The 20,203-nt window shown below is 43.4% G+C and overlaps 1 protein-coding gene across 5 annotated transcripts in view; it reads right to left on the bottom strand.

Moving 5' to 3' along the window:
* The window catches only part of SPTBN1 (spectrin beta, non-erythrocytic 1), a gene marked incomplete at its 5' end in the record, with an annotated part of 137,919 nt that overhangs the window by 28,363 nt on the left and 89,353 nt on the right, over positions 1 to 20,203 (bottom strand). For all 5 annotated transcript variants that reach the window (XM_082481193.1, XM_082481196.1, XM_082481195.1 and 2 more), the window contains 14 exons: positions 1,578 to 1,668; positions 7,439 to 7,641; positions 7,896 to 8,652; positions 9,298 to 9,435; positions 9,579 to 10,449; positions 11,197 to 11,350; positions 12,165 to 12,467; positions 13,092 to 13,250; positions 14,648 to 14,765; positions 15,821 to 16,008; positions 16,655 to 16,767; positions 17,795 to 17,910; positions 18,811 to 18,891; positions 20,050 to 20,141. In XM_082481193.1, the coding sequence (XP_082337319.1) occupies positions 1,578 to 1,668; positions 7,439 to 7,641; positions 7,896 to 8,652; positions 9,298 to 9,435; positions 9,579 to 10,449; positions 11,197 to 11,350; positions 12,165 to 12,467; positions 13,092 to 13,250; positions 14,648 to 14,765; positions 15,821 to 16,008; positions 16,655 to 16,767; positions 17,795 to 17,910; positions 18,811 to 18,891; positions 20,050 to 20,141 (3,384 nt within the window). The remainder of the gene's footprint in view (positions 1 to 1,577; positions 1,669 to 7,438; positions 7,642 to 7,895; positions 8,653 to 9,297; positions 9,436 to 9,578; positions 10,450 to 11,196; positions 11,351 to 12,164; positions 12,468 to 13,091; positions 13,251 to 14,647; positions 14,766 to 15,820; positions 16,009 to 16,654; positions 16,768 to 17,794; positions 17,911 to 18,810; positions 18,892 to 20,049; positions 20,142 to 20,203) is intronic.

Here is a 20,203-nt window from a genome sequence, read left to right as displayed (position 1 = left end):
GGTGAAACGGAGACCGGTTCAAATCTGTTTTCTAGCCATTCTCAGCTTCGCGGTCAGCACTAACGAAAAAGCAAAGGGCGAGGTGCTCCCTTGGCTCCCTTCCACCCACCAGGGCAGCGCTGCTCCGTCACACAACCCCTCCAGCCCAACGCAGGTAGCGGTAGGCACTTTGTAATCACATTAATGCAAATTCTAAGCCTCGTTATGGCTGCCTTCTCAGAAAACAACCATTCAATTATCGTCAAGGCTAAGTCCTCTCAAAAAGGATTGGAGAAATTTGTAACATTTGGGTATTGTAAGTCCTGTCTTTGAACCGTGCAGCCGAGACACCCATGCCTTAGTGGCTGGAGAGAAACAATCGAGAGGAAAGGCATTCAGGCAGCCAGACACTAGGGCTTTTATGTTTTGGTGGCTTCCCCCCCCCCCCCAATGATATAGGGGAAAAACCAGATCCTAGGGAACACAACCACATTGACACAGAGGCTAGAAGAGCTCCAAGAGCCAGGGGGATTTTTGTACCAGACATGTTACAGAGGAAGGAAGAAGCTGCTGCTAATAGCAGCAGAATTTTTTGCTAATCTGTCATGTTTGTACTACCACGGAAGAGGCAATTTAAGCCAAGTTCACGGTTAGCTTACACAATGCAGGAAAACAGACTGCATCTAGGCAACCAAGCCGTAAACATCATATGCCCAGTTTATGATCATCGTTTTCTTTCTTGACGAAATCCCAGCTGTGGGGCAATTCCATTCAGACACGCTGCAGTGACTCCAGTCTCCAGGAGCTGGCTAAGACGCACAGCTAACGTACCGACTCTTGAATTTAAAAGCACAGCCTTGTCACAGTCAGCTCTCTTCAGAGGCTTCAGATAAGGACAGCTAGTTTTTAATGCACGTCACAGGCAAGGGTCTTTCATATCTGTCAGTACTGCATGAAATAACCTGAAAATTACTTGATTAATTCCTCATGCCAGGAACAAGATTATTCCTAACTTTAAAATGTTGCCTTCCGTGTAAACAATCCATGTAAGTCACTAGAAAATCTGGAAAGGATTTCTTTGTTAAAATGTTATGGTACTTAACAATTTTAAACACACGCAAACTATCAGATAAGTAACACATTAAAAATTATCCAGTTTAATCCTGCTCCCCCCTTATTCCTAACCTCCTGTTCTTCTGACTAACGTTTTGTAGAAATCACTTGAAATCTCCTGCACCAGGCCACATACATATATACAGCTGCAGATAAAATTCTTAATGAGTTCAGTGCTAATCCCGCCAGATTCCACATGGTTAATTTATACCGCAGCAGAAAATCTTCACTGCTTTTGGCAATTTTCCCTGTCTTTAGTTTAGATGACAAAAGGAAATTCACTTAATGAGAAAAAAAACCCCAAACAGATTAATTTTTGCAGGGGTTTGGGCAGGGTTTGTTTTGAATTCTTTACTCCACACTAAGTACTACTGGATGACTTGACAGCAAAATGCTGAGTATTCCAGTCCCCATAAAATATGGGGTAAGAATGCTCTTCTGCAGGATGCAGCTTTTAGTGATAAAAGTGAAAGGACGTAATTTACCTCTTGACAATCCTGAAGAAACTTTTGAAGATCCCTGTTATCTTTCAGTCTCATCAGAAGTTCACTGGCTGCTTCACGGTTCTTCCTATGTCTAGTCCAAAAAATAAGAGCAGAGAAAAAAAAAACCAACTTGAAACGGGCATTTCATGCAAAACTGTCATTTGTTTGTTTCTGCTGCCACTGTGGGACACACGTATTGAACACGTATCGGGTGTGTGTCTTTTACTGCCTTCCAAGTGAAGGACATTGTTGAAGCTCACGTGTGCCTGTGTTATTTAATGTGCTTACTTAAGTTCAGCATCTACTTGGTTTTGTGACCAGTTAAATACACAGGGAAAATTTGGAAGTCAGTAGGGCTTCAAAAGTGTTAGGTACAGAATTTGGCCCACTAATTTCAAGACCACAGGAAAGTTCAGACTGTTTGCCAAAAACCGTAAGAAAACAATCTCCAAAATTGCAACAATAAGATTGCGCGTTATGCGGCTCTTGCAGAGGGTGTACTTGCTGTAATGCTCTTTATAATATACCTTTGCTATAGCCGAAAAGCTGGAGCGGTTTATATAACCTTCCAAATGCTGCATTTAACAAACAACGCGTGCAACACACCTGGGTGGTTCTGCAAATAGAAGCTTTATGCACGTTGGAACGTATTTGTCAAGAGTGTTTAAGAGCAGAAAGAAGAAAAGGTTAGACTAGAAGCCCTATTTTTAATCCATAACTGTTTGGCCCTTGAAGGATGAGTCATGCTGGCGGTTCCAAAGGTCTCGGTGGGTTCTTCAAATGGACACGGTGCCTGAAGAGCTGATTCCCAAGGTACCTCTGAACATGTTTTTAACTACTGCTTGATTTGGTGTAGTTATCCCTGTCCTTCAGTACTTTCATTATTTATGAGGCGATTTAGATGGCGGAGGCAGAGTAAAGAAAATTTTTATTTACTGCTCATTGCGTTAGATTTGTTCATATTTCATTGTACAGGATCTTAAAGTGAATTATTGGCGCCCTTTGTAATAACCTAATATAAATAGGGATAGCGAGTTGGAAATGATTTCAAAGGGTGGCAGTTTATAAGATGATCTCAGCACATACTGGCAATAGCTAAATAAATCCACGTTAGTGGAAATCTCCAGAGGCTCATAATATTCTAGAAGACTAAATCACACGCCGATGACAACAACTACATTAAGATACCACTTTTCCTGATCTACAGTAAGTTACCAGAGTAAGCTCTCTGGCGTGAACTTAGTGTCTTCAGAAACACAAGAAATACTCAGGGATACGTTTTAGATAAAAGCAAAAGGTGCGTAGGCAGAGGAATAGGAGAAAACCCCTTACAGGACTGCAAACCGGTTCTCTTTTGTCTCAACAGCTTCCTCTGAATAACCAGGCAAGCAGCATCTGTATAGCTGTAGGTCAAGAACATCGATTTACAGATCAGATGGCAAGGAAGACATATGTAACTATCAAAGCAAGAGCCTGGAGTCCAAGCCCAGGTGATCCTGAAGTTTTGACAGGTGTTATCTGAGAGCGCACAAAGGAAAGGACACACCAATTGTGTCTCAGGAAAAATCTCCGTAACGTAGCTAACATCACTGGGTTTGATTCCACTGTTTCTTGGCTGGTTGTTATGTGCCTGGGCAACTACAGTGCATTACTCAGGTTGCTGAAACGAAGCAAGGAATAGCTTGGGCGGTTTTATCATGATTTCATAGATTTAAGGCTAGATTACATTCTAGACTCATCTATTCTGGAGAGGACGCAAGTTGTGAAATTAAAAGGAGAATTTTCATGACACTTACTTGAATAGAGTTAAAACTAAGTAGAGAAGTTCTTATGTTGAGAAAACTTGAGTTTAAAAAACTAACAAAAGTATCTCCCAGAGACTGTTGGAAATACTAACTTCAAGAACTTTGAAGGGAAACCATGCAGGGATATCAAAAACAGATGATGACATAGCTTTGTTTTTGGTTGGTTTGGTTTTTTTTTTTTTTCATCCTCAGCATAACAAATATGATCTTTGGCACTGAGAGCTATTTATCTGTAAAAGGTTGTTTAGTTGTCCAAGATGACCCGGAGTGAGACTGAAAGATGAGTATTCTCTGAAGAACAACAGAGCTGAATGGTAACAGGTTTAAACTGGATACTTGAAGATGTGGCAGGAATTCCTGTATTTTCATCACAGAATTGACATTTTTTATGGGAATAAAGGGCCTTAAGAAGTAATTTATTCTGTTCTCCTGCCTCAGACTGGCTATATCCAAACATTATTGATTCCTTGTTCACGTGTCCCTAAATTCTTTAAAAGCTCCAATGACAGAGATTTTAGAATTTTCTGTGCATAACTACCCCTACCACTAGAAAGCTCCTCCTACACTCTACTACCAGTACGTCAGAAAGGCTTTAGGTAGAATAAAGAGGCAGACAGACTGGAGAACAGAACCCTTCCTAATACCATTTTTTGTCCAGATACTAGACGAGCGTGGCGTTAAGGAGGCTGGCTGGTCACCCTGCTTCCCCGGCCACGTGTGCAGAAGCCCCAGCTGAGGCAGCCAGGCACGCTGGGGTGGCGGACAAGATGGACTGCAGCTCTGCTGAAGGCTACATATAAGCACCTGGCAATCGCTGGGGGGTGCAGAAAAGCACAAAGCTTACTGTTCGACTGCTGATTGCAGTCATCACTGTTAAAATCCTGCTCTTCTGAGACGTGCACGGCAGAGAAGGGCCAGAAACTCTGACCCTGTAACACTTGAGGTTGTCAATGACCGCTTACTAATTTGCTGAAACAGTTTGTGGAAGAAGATCTCACGCTTGCACAAAAGAGTTTGCTCTGCAGACTCTAATTATTTAGAATGACTTTGAATTCATCTGCCTGTTGACATAAACAACCACATATACGACCATAGCAGTGTCTAGGGCTGCATTCAGAGGGGCTTCCCTACGCGTATACTGAAGAGGCAGCCTCAGACCCAAAGGCCCAAGCCAAGCCAGACCTACGTGGTAAGAGGGGCCAGGGAATGTACCGTAGACAGTTAAAACATGGGGGCGTCTTCCTTCTGTGGCAACATTATGAAGAACCTAAAACGGGAAAGTGAGATCTGTTCAGCACAAGGAGGTGTCTGACTCAAATCAATCCAAGAGCGGAGCACCAAAATTTGCCATAATGTTTCCATGCTGTCTCCCCAGAGGCCCCCGAGAATGCTAACAATGCTGAAAACTGACAAAATCACTTGCGGTTTAACTGTAAGCCTGTGGGTTTCAAAGCCTGTGCAGGAATAATACATCTTACACATAGCATGAATGCAACTGCCTGCTAAGAATACCGAGACATACGCAAGGCGGTTTTAGCTTCTTCAGTTCTTCCAGCAAACAAGAGGCACTCTCCTTTCTGAATGGGCAAGAAGAAAAATTGCTTCTGTTCTCTGTTGAGCAGAAAGTTGCACAGATACGAAAGTAGATGAAAAACAGAACCAGATCACGATCTCAGTCAGATCTGCCACTGTCGTTAAACTAAACCTCATTTGCAGAATCAGAGAGGCCATGTGCAGGGCCGCAGACTAGGGCAGTCCCCTTACACTCTCCCAAGAGAAAATGGAGGAGAAAACGCTTTCCTTCCAGCTGGCAGAAACAGCAGCAGAAGTCACCAAAGCAGGGACAGCTGCACTGGGGAGACCACCTTCTTTCCTAGCCGGAAAAGCTAGCGATGGCTTTATTCAAACCTGCCTCCTCTTTCCCTCACCCCTTCCCTGCATCCTTATTTCCATTTATTCTTCCCTGTGAACTGCACTAAAAAGATTGTGCTGAAGGGTGTATCTCCTATTGAACAGCTCCACTCTGCTTCTGCACTCTCCTCTCTTCCTTAGCCTGATGCCTGTGTCCATCTAGAAGGTAATCGTTTTAGGGCAGGTTCTGCCTTCTGTACCAATGGATAGCGGGGTCTCCTCTGGAATAGCTTGAAAGCACGACTGTAAAAAACACTATTAACAATACTAAAAACTACAAAGAGCTCCATATGGGAAGTATGGAGCCACCGCGCATACTTGTACTTGTTTGTTTTGGTCCTTTGTTATACATCCAGGTGGAGCTTGGTTGGGAGAGCAATTTTTTTGTAAAACCAAAGAGGCTTCCTTTGCTACCACTCCCACTACACCCAGCCCTAAGGCTTTGTTCTTGAGGCTTATCAGCCTTACAGACTCAGAGAGCAATCACACGGATTTCCTGAATAGCAGTGCACCGGATGGTTTTTGCAGTGCTCTGCATAAATAGCTCTGGAATTGAGGAAACGCATTGGAAAAAAAGTGGGTTTAAAAAAATACAGTCTCTAGGACTTGCCTGCCGCTCCAAGTAGGAATTCCAGAACACGTCCCACAGCCAGAACAGAACAGGCCAGGCGGCCAGCCGCGGTGCCACGGGACAATGAGGACACAAAGGAGGAGCTGCGCTGTGGGGGGAAAACAGTCACCAGAGCACCACAGCCGGGGCAGCAGGAACCTCCCCGAAGGGCACGCAGGACAGGGGCTGAAGCTGTCTCCCCCTCCAGCCACCTCAGAAAGGGCTGCAAAAGGCAGCCGACCATTTGCTACTGTATCCTCAGATGCTATCTTTTAACATTCCACAAGTTGCAGAAAGACGACACCTGACCAGAAGACCAGGATGAAGTCCTCCTGCTTTCATTAAGTGGATGGGAAAACTTAAAGCAGAGAACATTGAAAGTCAGAGAGGGTAGCTAAGAAAAACTCATTTCCTAGCTTTCACCTGGATTGCTTTCATATAATCTCCTCTTCCTGGCCTTTGCAGATTTTCATCGGGATCTAAAGAGAGCCAAGCTGGTCAGAGAGAATGAAAACCTGAGGTATCCTTGGGGTTAGATTGTCAGAGGGCTCAGAGGCCCTCAGTAAGCTCTGGGAACAAGAGTATCTGCCCTTCTTGAAGCCGTGAGCCACGGCTTAAGTGGGTGCATACACAGAGGGACGCGTTTGCCAAAACAGGAAAGGCACAACGTTTTCTGAACTACTTCAGTTCAGTTTCTCCTTGGAGATAAGGGCACCTGGATAACTCCGAGCTTACCAGCTGTGGAAGCACACAAGTCCAACAGAAGGTTGCCAGTAACATTTGACATGAAAGTTCTGTATGAGCTTACTGCTGCGTTCTGATAGCCATGATTGAAAAGCGCCTTGAAAGCCTCCACTATTATTCAAATCAACAACAGAAAGAACCACGAATCATAGCAATCAAAAGTGAACATTTGGTTTTCAAAGAAAAAGAAACTCTTAATGTTCTACAGCATCCAGGCCACAGCTAAAGAGACAAAGCAAAAGACTTGTTCTAGGATGAAAGACACATTTGTACCAATGCTTCCTAATCTGATTTTAGAAGGGGCAGACAAGTCGGAAAAGGCGATCAAAGCCAAGCGGGTGGGGTAGATACAGTTCCAATTACTCTCTTGAAGAGCCACATTCCTTCCTCGGAGGAAGGACAGGAATACATTAGTATAATTAAATCAGCTAGGAGGTAGCAGAGGAAACAGACTTGTGGAACCAGGTATAGCTAACGGCTACAGCTCCCACCATCACACAGAGGCTGTAAATACTCCAAGAATTATATAGCAACACTTCTATAGCCAAATTCTGGGTTGTGAGCTCATTACCCAGTAAGTCTCTAGAAAATGGGAGAGGTAATATTTAATTAACATTAGCCGGGCACATTTTTGAAACATTGCAGTTCCTATTTTTCCACAGGACAACGAAAACAGTCTGCAACAGGCATTTTCCAACATGTTACTTTGCCTTTGGATTCTGGTAAAAGGTCATCTCAGAGAAGAGAACTGAAGTATGAACAGCTCCGTTCCACCATCATTCTGACTTTACCTGTCATCAATAGAGTCCACTTTCTCCTGGATTTTATCAGAGTTTATGTTCCCATCGCTAACTAGCCTCCTGCCAGTCTCTACAACTGCATTGATCTTTTCTTCATTGGCATCCATTGTGGTCATGAAATCCTCCTGTTTTTTAATAGCAGCTTCTGCTCCTTCCAAGGTAGTGGGCATTTCTGTGTGTGCCAAAACGTACTCCTGTGATTAAAACAAAGATCAGAGAGAGAAAAGTATTACACTCGGGCTATGCTGCCTTCTCCAACAACAGATTCACCACATACGAAAAGAAATGTTTCCCAAGAACAGTCAGAAGTAAAATACCAAAAGCAAACTACAGCTAAAACCAGGCAATTTATCTGTAGCTCTCCTGCCAAATGATCTTGTTTGTTAATTGCTTGCGGTATATGGTGTCAACCTGTAGAAATGAAACAAGGTGTATCTTGACCACTTGCCTGGTTATTAAGAAATGCTTCTGCTTGCTTGGTATCTCTGAGAAATAGCTGGTAGGCATGAGACTGGGAAAGGAGGTTTTGCCTGTTTTCCCACATTTTGTGAAGTTCATTCCATCCAGTGTCCAAAGCTTGCAGGCGCTGGCGTAAGAACATGTACTGAGCATCAGTTTGCCCTTGTGTCACCATCTCACCCATGTCCCTCATCTTCTGATAATCTTCCTCATAATTGTTGATTTCATTCTTAATATTCTCATGTTGAGTGAGCAGCTTCTCAGCCTCTGTCAGTGTGTTTGGCATATCTTCAGACGCAATTGCAGTCTGCGTTCTGGACAGCCAGGACTGGAAGTCATCCAGATCTCTCAGGAACTGCTGAAGTTTGCTTGCCTCTCCAAGGGACTCTTCCCGGTTCTTGAGGGTGGTCTTCATTTCTTCCCATACGTCGTTGATTTCTGCGAGCCGTGAAAGGATAGCCTGCGCCTGGTCAGGATGCTCTGATTCCAACTTCTCTGCCTCTTTTTGTAGGTCGCTTAGTTTGGCTTCAATGGCTACCAGGTCACGTTCCATGCCCGTCAGCTTCCTCTGCAGGGCCATCACTCCGGCTAGATCATTACCCAGATCTTGTGTGGATTCGATCACTTTGGTCTTTTCCCTGATCCAGGATTTGGTTTCATTACATTCAAGATGGTAGTTCTGGATACTCAGAGCAGAGAGCAGAGCATCCTTCTTCCTATCTACCAGTTCTCTGAACTGGCTCCATCTGAAATTTGTGAGGAGAGAAAAGCAGAGAAATTGAGATTTGTGTATAATAAGGGAGAAGCGTATGGCAACACTGCTGAGTGAGTAGTTGCTCACATTAGCTTGGTAAGGCATGAAATAACCTAACAATCCATGGTTCTTTCAGCCCTTCCCATATCATCAATAGTTTTAGCAAAACAACCATTAACCGAACTATGGCATATATTTTAGAATACGACAAGTACCAGCAACACTGAACCCTTAAAAGTATAATTCTTCCTCAAGTGAAAAATTGCTAGTTACAGCTAATTTTCACACTAAACATACTCTCTCGGTTTATTTTGAAGCCAAAAAATGAGTGAGTTTACATGAGATTATGTTGGTTTCTTTTTTATCATAATAGTCATTACAGTAAATTTCCAGCTCTCACATCAAGGTACGGATACGCTCAGGACCTGACTGAAGCCACTAACAAAACTCCATCTGTTAGTCAAATATTTGAAAGACACAGCTCTCTTGCTGTCTGAAGCTTTCAAGACCTACACCTTGAAGACACTTCAGGTAACAGTATCAGAATATCTTAAAAAACACATAAAAGGAACACAAATGACCCCACTGTACTTGTTTCAGCCAGCGTCACGTTCATGAGCATGAAGCCTTCACTTACCTTGTGTTGAGCTTATCTTGCTGTGCTTTGATCTCCTTCTCACTTGGGTGGCCGCTGTGCATTAGCTGTCTGGCAATTTGGTTCACCACTGCAACACGGGATGCCTGATTGTTCATTTCTGGTTCTAAGCTTTCAAATCTGGAGGAGGGGGGGAAAACCAAACAAAAAAAGATCACGCAGGCATTAGAGAATGTGAGCCACAGGCAAGCTGAGAAAGGTAGCTTGTATAAAAAAACCTTCCACCCCGTATTCCCCAAACTTCCTGGTCAAGGCATTCTCACCTGTGCTGAATCACTTCCAGGTCCTCCAACTTCTCTGGAATCTGCATATTATTCAGCCACTTCTCCTTTTCATCAATCCAAAGCTCACAAGCATCTGCCTCACTGAACATCTTATAAAGAGCAAGGGTATCCTGCAAGGCCTGTTTACGCAGCCGAGTCAGCTCAGCAACCTCTTTGTATCTTTCCTCTATTCCGGACAATCTGCCTTGCACATCTGGAGATCCGGCGTGTTCCTGCGGTAGAGCCTTTGCTTGCTCGTGAAGCGTGTCAATGGTTGGCCGGTAGCTTGCAATCTCTTCAGCCACATCTTTGTGTTTCTTGACCAAGGACTGAGTAGAATATTCGTCATGGCCAACATCATTGCTGGAGACAATTTTGAGGATGTCCAACATCCACGCATCGATGTCATCAGCATCAGCCTGGAACTGGTGAAGGAGAGAGGCTTCCTCCAGACGCTTCTTCCTAATGGCAGATAACTGTTCCAAGTTAGCCCACTGCTCACGGATATCCTTAATTCTTTCTCTGATCTTCTCAGACCCAAAATGCTCTTCCGCAATCATGTCTTCACCTTCTTTTATCGCCTGCTGAAAGTGGCCACTACGACCACTCATCTCGTCTTCAAACGCCTTATGTTTACTCAAGAGACGGACAACACTGGTTAGGTCCTTCCCATAGTCATCAGATGACAGGATCTGTTCCTTCTCCCTGATCCAACCCTCTTCTTCAGCCATTTCCCAGAAGAATTTCCAGAGGCGTCGGGACTCCTCCAAGCGGGCACGGCGCTCAGCTGCAAGCTGGCACAGCTCTTGGTAACAGAACTCCATGTGAGCGACGCGGTCCCTGATAACTTGCGGGTCACACGGTTTGTAACCTGTTCGGACAGAGAACGTACATTACAACTTGGACAGAGTCATTTTCATCTCTGCAGCTCGGGCATAGACAGCGTTCTTAACTCCTGTTTGTTCCATCTATGTAGTTTACGTAAAAGAATTCATATTTAGGCTCCGAAAGTGGGTGTGAACTATTCAAGCTCCACCATGCAATAACACAGATCACAAAATAATGTTTTTTGCATAAAGACAAAAAATACCCCAACCAAACAAACAAAAAAAAAACCAACCAAAAAACCCCAAAAGGAAGGAAAGATATTCAAGATATTCATGACTGGTTTCAGTGTAACAAAATTCACTACTCCAGATTTATACCAGCTTCATACACACAACTGCACAAGATGAACATCATTTACTCTAGTTAATGACACTGGTTTAGTGAAATTGCTTTTATTTAGCATAAATTGGGACAGTATCAGACTGGGTCCAATAATTTGTATTGTTTGCATTAGAAACACAGAACGGGGAATTAATGGTGACTACTACAAATTACAGCAGGTCCTGGTTAGGAGCATGATATCCCATGCAAACACAATGACACAACGAATTCTTGAGCAGGTACCTGGACTAATTAATCATTGACACAGTGAGTAAGGAAGGAATAAATGAAGCTGGATTCTCTTATTCTGGTGCTGAAATTAACCTAACGTGCCTTGCAGAACTAATGAGGCTTATAGATAACCTTGTATCTAATTAAGACACAGAAGGACGTGCTAGCTGCTAGTTACCTTCTCCATCGGTGGCAAACTTCTGAGCAGATGCATTGACCCCTCTCACTCTCTCAGCCTGAATAGCAATGTCAGCTTCCACAAGAGCATGTTTCTGCAACAGGTCTTCAACTCCTAACAAATGTTTGCCATAGTCTTGAGACAGCAGAAGCACCTGATCAAAACGTAAAAGACAAGTGAAATGGACTGAAGGCCATAAACTGTTTCTTAATGACGCTAGTCATTACACCGTTCTCTGTTGTTACATTGATTTAAGTTCAGAGAAACACCAGGCTCACGAGAGCTATTTCAAATGTATAGAGACACGGCTGATATGAACTTGAGCCAATACTTTTAAAATCACTGGCAACCATTAAGAACCTGACTGCTCTTTAACGCAGTTTGAAGTCCGGGATGATGAGAAGCTAAGGTAGCTCAGCACCACCAATGAAAAGCACTCAGTCCAGGTGCTGTGAGCTGCCACTGAGCTACACACATCTTTCTTTCCTCCAACAGCTTCCAAGTTCTGCTGGCTGATGGACAGGAACAAAGTCATGGTCCTTTCCCTTCCCAGATCCCAGGAGAACAGACAGGAAGAAATTCATGCTTTTTAAAGCACAGAGGTGAAGAGGTGACTTGTTCCCCATGTAAATCGTGATGAAGACAGATTATTTAATTCCCTTTCACCAAAGTCATCATCCTTACCCAAGCACTGTGACCAAAGCCTCTGGCCCTTATGAGACAGGCACGAAGCTGAGAAGTAGCTTTTTATAGGACTGAACTTACTCTTTTCCCTTACTTGTTTTTAATTCTTATTTTTTAAAAAATCATCATAAGGTATAAGGAATTTGTTCACTGCTTTTGAATGTGGACTTTCTGCGTTTGTGCATTAAACCACAGGGGCAAACCGAATCTCAAACATGTACAAAAACGGACACGTACACCGCTCCAGAATCTTTGGTCTACATTCTCAAATGACTAACACCCACCTTCATCTCATCCATCCAATCCATAATGTACAGCATTTCCTGGAAAATCTTTTGCAGACCGAGATTCATCTCCAGCCGCTGTCTCCGTGCCCTGAGCAGCTCCAGCAGATACTCCCATAGGCGTATAACGTTGTCCTTTCTCGCAGTAATGCGTTTGATATCGTGGTAGTTTTCAGTCTCAAGCTCCTTCGCAACCGCAACCACGGCCTGGACTCGTTCTTCATAAGCTGCAATGTCTGTTTCAATGGCCTCATGCTTCTTTGTTGCGGCCTCTACTGCTGGAAGGTCAAAGCCAAAATTATCCTGTAAAGACAGAAACACCTCTTCAGTAATGGCCACTGGGGAGAAAAGCTCTATCGCTCAAACTCTGACATGATTTCCCATTGTGCAGAATACACTTGTTAGAAAATACGGGGTCTCAAAATGCTCTGAAATGTCCTTTTAAATAAAATCAGATATACCTCCGATAACCAGAGAATGACTGATAAAACCAGAGATATCATTTACTACCTCTGGGGGGAAGAATCATGGTGGCCATTGGGATTAGGCTGGGGCTTTTGAATTTTTTTAAATTCATCTCTAATATTACAAAATAAAATACCTGGGCTAATTCCACTGAATCAACCAAAATATTCAGATAAAGAAAATCTTGACTGTGGGTAGATATTTCCACATCAGTATCTCCTGAGTACAGACAGATAGATTTGGAACATTCCGAATACAGAAAAGATAGGACATACAGTACGTACACCCATACACTAAATACTCATTTGCACGCCCCCCCCCCCCCCCCCCCCCCAAATAAAAATACGCATAGATTCTGTAAAATATGAGGCATGGGGGGGAAATAATCCCTTGCAAGAACTGTATCCTATAATTACTCATGGGAATCATTTTAGTCACACAGACAATTTCTGAAAGCAGTACCTGAGAAACGAGACGTTGATTTTCGCTCAGCCAAGTTTCTCTCATAGCTGCCTTGCGATCAAATCTGCGTGCAAGTTGTTCCAGTTTCTCCTGTCTGATGAGCTCATTTCGCAGTGCCAGTTCTCTTTCATGTTCAGCTTTTTCCAGTCTTTCCCAGGCCTGAAGATGGGGAGAGAAAATATGCCTCTTCTAAAAACACGTTCTTATAGGATTATGATAAATCACATCATCTTTGCATGAAATAGGGACTGAAGTCACCACAGCCAAGTTTCACAAAACTGGCTTATTTATTTATATGCCAATAAATCTGGTTTGTACTGGCTGGCCTTACACCTTGCCTGCTAACAATATTAAGGGCATGACTTAAAATTTGTTCTCGATTCATTCATACAATTTCCGAGTAAGGGGTATACAGACTCCTTTCCCTCAGATGCATTTTCTCAAGTTCATTTGGGTTTTGCCTCCAACAAAGCCTAAGCAAACAACCTGGTTTGAATGTGTAAGAGTGTACTTGTCAAAAAAAAATAATCTTCTGAGCGCTACTCCCAAATAAGCGGATCCTCTCTTTCTCCTTTAGGAAATGAGAACTAGAGAGTCATGCCCTCTCACCTCCAAAATCAACATATAATTGTTGTTCTTTATTGCAACCACTTTGGAAAAGAAAACAACTGCAGAATTGGGTTACTTTTGGTACATACCAGTCCTTTTTTCCCCCCAAAGCCAGAAGTTATTCACATGCATTACATTAATATTACAAAAATAAAAAGTCTTAGAAGCCTGTTGAAAGACAGCTAGTCACCTTCCTGATCTTCTTACAAACAACAAAAGTACCCACAATTAAACACAACCTACCCTAGATTCTCCTAAACCCCAACAGATGTGAAATTGCCTGAAAGCCAAGTATTTTAGGCATTCACAGGCACAAGGACTTAGTGCAAACAGGAGAGCCGTGCAGTTTACTGCTCTCTAGGACGCAGAGCGAGGCCACAGACACCCACAACAGCTGCTCTGGGAATGCCAAGCACGATCAAACACAAACGAGGAAAGCTCACAGTTTTGTTTGTTATCCTTGAGAGAGCTTGTCAGCTCTGCTGCTGTTCTGCCAGCTGCACCAGCATGGAAAATAGCTGCATCAACCCTGAGAGGGAACCCCCAGGATCGGACATGGCGCTTCCTTCACTCTCCCACGCTGGGGGCAGGGGGGGCTGAGTGGCAAATGGGGAGGGCTACGATACCTAGATATTGTTGCTGCTTTCTGTCGATTAACTCTAATAGCCAGGACCACGGAGGAGCAAGGCTGGGCTACCAGATCCAGAACTAGAATGACTGAGCATTTTTCCAGTGCAGAAGATCTTACAGATGCTGAGGATACTCATGGACTCGGTTCATGTTAGTGAGTCTGAGCTGTAAGAAAAGGTCACCCCTCCTCTCCCCCCTCCTATGGCGCCCCACGTCAAGGCTGAAGATAGCAAATGTGTTTCTTCCCAGTATACTGACAGGCAGACTGAAAAAACAACAAAATCCTGAGTTGCAGAGAAGGAGCTGGCTCAGCTTACCTTGTTAATGTCAGAGATGAGTTTGCCCTCCCTTGGCATGTATACTTTCTGATTGTTGGCTCTCATTTTGCTTTGGATGGTAAAAAGCAGCACTTCCAGGTTTCCTTTTTCTGTAAATCTAAACAAAATTTTGCAGAAGAACTGAGTTACAATAAAGCTTTCATTGCTACTAAGGTATTATAAAGCGCTTCATTAAAACATTGACATTACGAATGGAGCATTCAGATAAACACCTTCGTCTTGTGTGAAAGCTGGAAGCGATTGAAAATAGCCCAACACATCCCCTGGAACCAGTTGGGTCAAGAAGCAAAAGAAACTTCACAGAAGTCAGTTGTCTGTGTGTTTAGATTTAAAACCCCCTGGGGGACAAAAGACTGCCTTTTTTTTTTTTATCCTGTTACGTGCGTTGTCCTAGTTTACTCTATTGACACAAGAAATGGAAGTTTTATTTAAAGCCCACTGCAGTCAATAAACTCTTCCCACTCTTTTCCCGAGTTGTATGCCCGGGAAATAAACAAACTCCATAGGCACTAGGGAATAGTCTGCAATTTTAGAAGATGTCTGGATACTCTGTAATGTTTTGGATTGTGATTATCATCCATTAGAACTTATATTAGACAAAATAATAAACAGATCTGATATCGTAATGCTAAAAGAAACTTTCCAAAAATAAGTTGCACAGTTTGGGTTCTATCAGCTTTAGTAAGCATAGATATGATTTACAAAGCCAGACACACTTCCTCTTGATTTCGGATAAGTAAGATTCTTTTAATAGCAGCGTACCGGTACGACACACCGCTAGCAAGCACGACTGGCGATATCACTACACTAACACAGTACGCTATTACCACTCACACCGTCAGGCAGGCACCTCAGTGAAGCGACAGCTTCCAGGACTCTGAGGTCCTGCAGGCACAGGGTCACTAAGACGCACTTTTTATTATTATTAGTTCTGTTGTTGTTATTATGTGCGTATTGAATAGCATAAAGCAAACAGGCTCCGAGTAGTAACAATGACCGCCAACTAGAAATATGATATTTGGGCTTGTTCAGAAAAATAAATTCCTCAGCCAAGATTAAAATTACTTGGATGTGTTTGTTTTTTAAAAAAAAAATCAACGATTGACTAAACAAAACAAGACCGCTATTGTTTTAAGCTAAGATTAAGATTACTTTGGTGGTTTCTCTACTGTGCGGTAAGTGTTGAACGCCTGTAGCTGCTGTTGCACACCAACTAGCGAGTTGGCAAATTTGCGATTGTTGAGGATGATAATGGTTTGCTCAATCCACTCAAGAAGGTCAGAAGCCAGGGATTCGTATTTTTCAATCATTTTCTCCGTTTCAATGGCATTGTCAAGCACCTGCAACAAGCAGCACAACATAACGTGAGTAACAAGGGCAGCGCTCTTCAGTCAGTTAAATCCAACCAGCTACATTGAAGAAACTGTTCAAAGACTTGACTTCTGAATCAGACCACTCGCTCCTGAGCGCCACCGGGGCTGGCATCTCTGAGGAATGAGGGCTTTGCATTTTTCAGCAGTGAATTCCCATGGTCCTACGGCACTAGAGGGGCAGAGCTGATGCTTACAAAAGGATTCACGTTCGGTCTGCCAGCTGTAAACACAGGGGGCAACTTCGCCAAAGGACGGAGCACGACTGCACAGTTTTCAAATGAGGGACTTCTCTGGGCTCCAGAAGAGAGAGAGGACCCAGAGCACGAGGAGCAGTTAATGAGAAAGGAAAAGCAGCGATGATGCAAAATTAATGAGCAAAAATAAAACACCAGCCAAACGTTTTCTAATCTGAGGCAGCTGTAAATTAACTACTCCTCACAGTCATACGGGAATATTTAACATCCAAAACACATTCAAAATCAAAACTAAAAACTACCATACGGTGGACTCTTAAAAAACTAACACCCAAGAGGAAAAAAAAAAAGAAACAAAACCAAAACAAACAGAAAGATTTCAACTGCTTTATAATAATGTATCATTTAAACTTGCAAACCTTTCCGATACGTTTGCCTTCAACAGCTAAAGCTTTCATCTTGGAGAAGTAGTGGTAATACGTCACCACGTAGGTGATGATTGACTTTTCATCGGGATGATCAACGCTGATATCTGCAAACCAAACAAGAGTCGCCTTAGCACATTGGGGGTGCACGGGTTAAAACAACAAAGCAAATAATGCAACAAGGATGTGTTTAAGAGAGGGAGAGATGGGTTCAGTGGCAGTTCAGGTCCTAAGATTTATGGCCTGAACAGAAATAAGTTCGGCGACCTTGGACTGCTTCTGGATTACTTGGGGTCATACAGTATTGAACTCCGTCACTAAGAAGTGCTCCTTTATCTCTCTGTCTTAGTGTGGACTGTGGTTAAAGCACAGGTCTGTGGGCTAGGGGCCTTTGGGCCTTCGAGTCACGTTGCAGACTTTGCCACAGCTTGTGCACGGCCAAATACCATCTCCGGTGTCTGTGTGATTTGACAGAACTACTGTTAATTGAGAACTTTGAGGCTGTATCAGCATTTGGAGAGAGAAATTCAAACGTAATAGTATGTCTGTCAAGGCAAACCTTCTGAGAGATACAGATGGAAAACAAATTATTTCCTTTCCTGCGGCACTTCTGAGGCACTAAAAACTAAGCAAGAAGGAACTCGCCCAAACACATAGCCTCCGTTTGCCCTGTGACAAGAAAGTTTGTGAGCATGCCTTCCAATATGCATAAGCATGAACACTCCCATGAAAGCACGGGCTAAAACTCAATGACGGTCTGCAAAAGAAGCTGCTAAATATTTGCTGAAATCCACAGCATTCATCTTCCAGCTCACAGAAGGGGTTTCTCAGAGCAGGTCAGAAGGATGCCACAAACTAGAATGATTTTATGTCTGCACGGCCAGTCCAGTGATCTTGTCAGATGGGGGAAAATAAACACAGGATTAAGGGCTCTTGTGCTCCTGCTGCTCAGTCCTCTGCAGGAGACACCTTGCATTCTCCCCTTCCCTCTCTAGCTGTATCACCAGGTGAGTCAGCAGCATCCAGCTTCTCCTTCCCAGAAAGCTATCACAAAGCCGTGCCCTTGGACAAGGAGGGGTGACAGAAAAGAGCCCAGAAAGAGCTGTGAAGTGCTGGAACTGCAGGAATTCTTACCCTCGGGGTCCAGGAGCTTAGTGAGACCAAGGTGTTGCTCTGCAAGGTTAAAAGCATTCTGCAGATTGTAGTGTGCATTTGATTTCTTCAGCTTGTCAAAATCAATCAGATCAGGCCTAGACAGGACAGAAAATTCTTTAGATTTCCCAAAGCACAGTGCAGCCTCCCTCAAACGAACTAAAATCTGCCATCCTCAGAAAACCTGGCCCCTCCTGCTGCCAAGGTTTTGCTTGCCCAGTAGCCCTGTGCATTTCAACGGCAGCGTTGAAGGAATGAAGCAATGCCGAGCACATGCCACGGCAGAACCTAACCCGTGGCTAAAACCAGAGGACAGTTTACCAGGGATAAAGGTGACCTGGAACAGAAAGGAACAAAGTTGTGGTCACGCAGTCTCTCCTCGTGCCCACGTACATCTGCAAGCTGTCCCAATAGCTTCACCTGAGCCTGTCGATGAGCCGCATCCCCAGCCATGTCAAAGTCTAGCACCAGATTCTGCCATCCCTGCGCAGGGATTTCTTTCCCCTCCAGGGTCCTGCTATGTGCCATGTCCCCCTCCTGCCCCCAAATTCTAGGTGACCAGACCTGATCATTCGTTACTCAATAAGGTACAAAACCTTTTCTTTCAACCTGGTCAGTCACAAACCAACACAATCACATGTATAATTTATTCTCTTGAAACCACGTGCAACCAGTTTTGACTTGTGACGCGGGAAGCTGTTGCCCAAATGAGCTCACAGTGATCACAAGAGCTGTAAAGCTCTAAAGCCAAGCAACTTGCTGCAAAACTCTCAGCAATTACAGAATCCCAGCATGGTCAGGGTTGGAAGGGACCTCTGGAGATCATCTGGTCCAACCCCCCCCCCGCCAGAGCAGGAGCACCTACAGCAGTTGCACAGGACGGCATCCTTCAACTTCCTCCAGATTTTAAAATCAAGCTGCAAGGTAACAGCAAAACCCAGTGCACACTGCAACAGTCCAAACTTTCAAAATCCATACAGATATTTACCCACACATACCTGTGCTTATGTATTAGTGCATTGAAAGCCATCCCGTCCCTCCAGCTTGTCGTGAAGTTGTGAATGTTGACATTGGGGTAACTGACGGAACAAAAAAAAAACAACCAGAGTGCAATCAATATAGCATCCCTGCTGCAGCTCTCCACACTCTGTCACTAAAAGCTGGTTGCAGGAGTCACACATTTGTTGTAAACCTAAGGGTGGGATATTACCATCCCAAGGCGGACAATCTATCATCACGACTGCTTTCTAATCAGAGACTGACACTAGAAGCAAGCACATCCCATTTACCCTTATAAACCCCGCAGAATTTATACGCGTTCCAGAGAAAGGCTTTAAATGAACTTTGAAGTAATCACTCGAAGCTACTATTTTATAACTTGCTTCCCAACCCGCAGCCTGTGAGGTTTCCAATCCCTGCAAGTCTAAGGCCTGCTCCTAATTTAGTTGCTGGCAAAGAATTATTTTCAGGTACTCAAAATATCAAATTCAGGAGAAGAGCGGGAACAGCTGGAGGAGCAGAGAGGAGTAAAACCTTTTCTGATGGCTGCCAGTGCCGTGGGAGCAGCGATACATTAAGTTTTCCTTGAAATTGTCTGCTATCCCAGGGCATCTTCAAGGACTGACCCTACTCACTGTCTGATTTTTAAACAAAGCACATATGATAGCCCCCTTTGTGCCCCATGGGTACAGAGATGCAAAATTAATTTGTTTGGTGATCTAGGTATTTTGCAAGCCTCCAAAAATTTCACGCTTCTCATAAACCACTTTCATAAGAGTTCTTGGAAGGAGAAGATGGAGTACCACCAGAATAATGCTGAAGTGCCCCAAGTCATCACAGGAACATCCACGTTTCACGGGGGAAACATACGGAATCACTACAAATGGGTATTTAATTATGCAAGAAGGTTACCGTCAGAGAAAGACATTTTGGAAATATTCCCATATATATGGAAAGAGGGAAAAGTTGGTGGCAAACATCTGAAGCATCATTATTTCTTCAGAATAGGGTGAAAAAGAGTCAGCATATTGCTATATATTCATGGATTATCAGATGGGATGTTTATTCACACAATATTAATATAGTAAATTCAGAATTTTCTGACTCGTAAACATCAATTCACTTCTCTTGGTTGAATCCACTTAAGGAGAGATATGTGTTTGCCCATTTAAAATTATTTCAATGAAAACTCAAAATGCTGCAAGAGCTTTAGAGATAATCGCTTAATCCACACTCACCCAGCTGTCTTCATCTGGCACCACAAAAGCAAAGCATCTTTAGCAGATTTCTTCTCCTTGTTGTCCTCAGTTTCAACACTGATATCTTGGATCTAAAATGAACATAGATATTTTAAATATTTCTCCTAGAAAACCACATTTTTTTGCTTTTTTT

Source organism: Vanellus vanellus (genome assembly GCF_965231255.1).
Source record: "Vanellus vanellus genome assembly, chromosome: 3".
In the NCBI taxonomy this organism is placed as follows: Eukaryota; Metazoa; Chordata; class Aves; order Charadriiformes; family Charadriidae; genus Vanellus; species Vanellus vanellus.
This window is presented reverse-complemented; position numbering and strand designations above follow the sequence as displayed.